Raw genomic sequence first — 1312 nt, forward strand, 5'->3', positions numbered from 1 at the left:
TTCAAAATGGAACTTTGCATACAATTACTTCATCCGTTGAGCCACGTTGTCTTAGAAGTTCGATTGTTTCAGCTTTATAGTTCAAAAAAAGGAACAGGTTTTGAAAATTCAAAATTTTCAATTTTTGACCTTGACCTTTTTTGACCCTGATTTTTGTAGGATCAAAGGTCATTCAAATTGGTTATCTATTTATACTTTTATATTTGCTGTCCTATCTCAACTTCCGGTTTTATAGCCGTAAATATTTAAAAATTTTGATGACTTGTATCTCGTAACCTTGACCTTTGTTGACCCTCTCCCTTTCAATGTTAAATGTCATTGACCTTGGCTATCTTCTGATACTTTCATTTGTGAGGTCTGTCTACTTCCGTTATAACAATCTTCCAAAGAATTCTTCTCAACTTTAGACTGCTCTTGCGCGTGATGTAATTATCGTAGAAGGTTGATTTTTTCAGAGTCTTTTGCAATTTGCTACATTTGCAAAATCCCACTCTGTGCCACGTGTGGCTCTAGTATTATATTGTATTGTATGCATCATTCTACAAAATGTCTTGTCTTAAAGATGTTTATCATAAGAAATAAATACAAGAAAAATACATTTCTTACCTGTAATTAGTACTGGTAAATAAACTATAACTATTAATATCAATATATATTTATACTCCATGTTATTGAATAATATTCAACAAGACGATATTCTCTTGTCATATATTTGGCCTACTAGTGTAGTATTTTATTACTCTAATTTACTTCCTCTTACACCTGTAAATACCTTTATATTATGCTATATATTATTGTTTAACATGACCTAAATACATACTACTATGTTGTAGCAATACCTAGATGGTATCACTTCAGAGAGAGACTGGAATTTCGGTTACAAACTTTTTGGACACTTTGTACCCTATCACTATTATACCTTATCTCCTGTTGCACTTACCAGGAATCGAATCGCAATAAGCACAAATATCCTTGCTCGACATATCATATAAACTTAAACAAAATGAAACAAAAAAAAAGTAAATATAAAAATTGACATGAATAAAGTGTTATAGTGAAAGACATGAATATAGAATTATAGAGAAAGACATAAATATAGAGTTTTAGAGAAAAAGAAACTGAATTCTGATTTATTTATTTTTATATAAAAAAACAAGGAAAATAATAGAATTTAAATATGTTAAATGTTAAACTGGAATCATAACAAAGATAAATCATTAATACATTTAAAAATTACATAAATGGAAAATATATAGTTTCAAACAAATAGTAACAAAGAATAAATTAATTATATATAAATATATTAATAAAA

The 1312-nt window shown here is 28.0% G+C and overlaps 1 protein-coding gene across 1 annotated transcript in view; it reads right to left on the minus strand.

Annotated features, from left to right (window-relative positions):
• LOTGIDRAFT_174571 (hypothetical protein) overlaps nucleotides 1-667 on the minus strand; it is a gene marked incomplete at both ends in the record, with an annotated part of 6060 nt that extends 5393 nt beyond the window's left edge. Inside the window, one exon of the mRNA XM_009053909.1 lies at nucleotides 607-667. Within this exon, the coding sequence (XP_009052157.1) occupies nucleotides 607-667 (61 nt within the window). The remainder of the gene's footprint in view (nucleotides 1-606) is intronic.
• Nucleotides 668-1312: the final 645 nt, after the last annotated feature.

The sequence above is a fragment of the Lottia gigantea genome (genome assembly GCF_000327385.1).
Source record: "Lottia gigantea unplaced genomic scaffold LOTGIsca_202, whole genome shotgun sequence".
In the NCBI taxonomy this organism is placed as follows: Eukaryota; Metazoa; Mollusca; class Gastropoda; family Lottiidae; genus Lottia; species Lottia gigantea.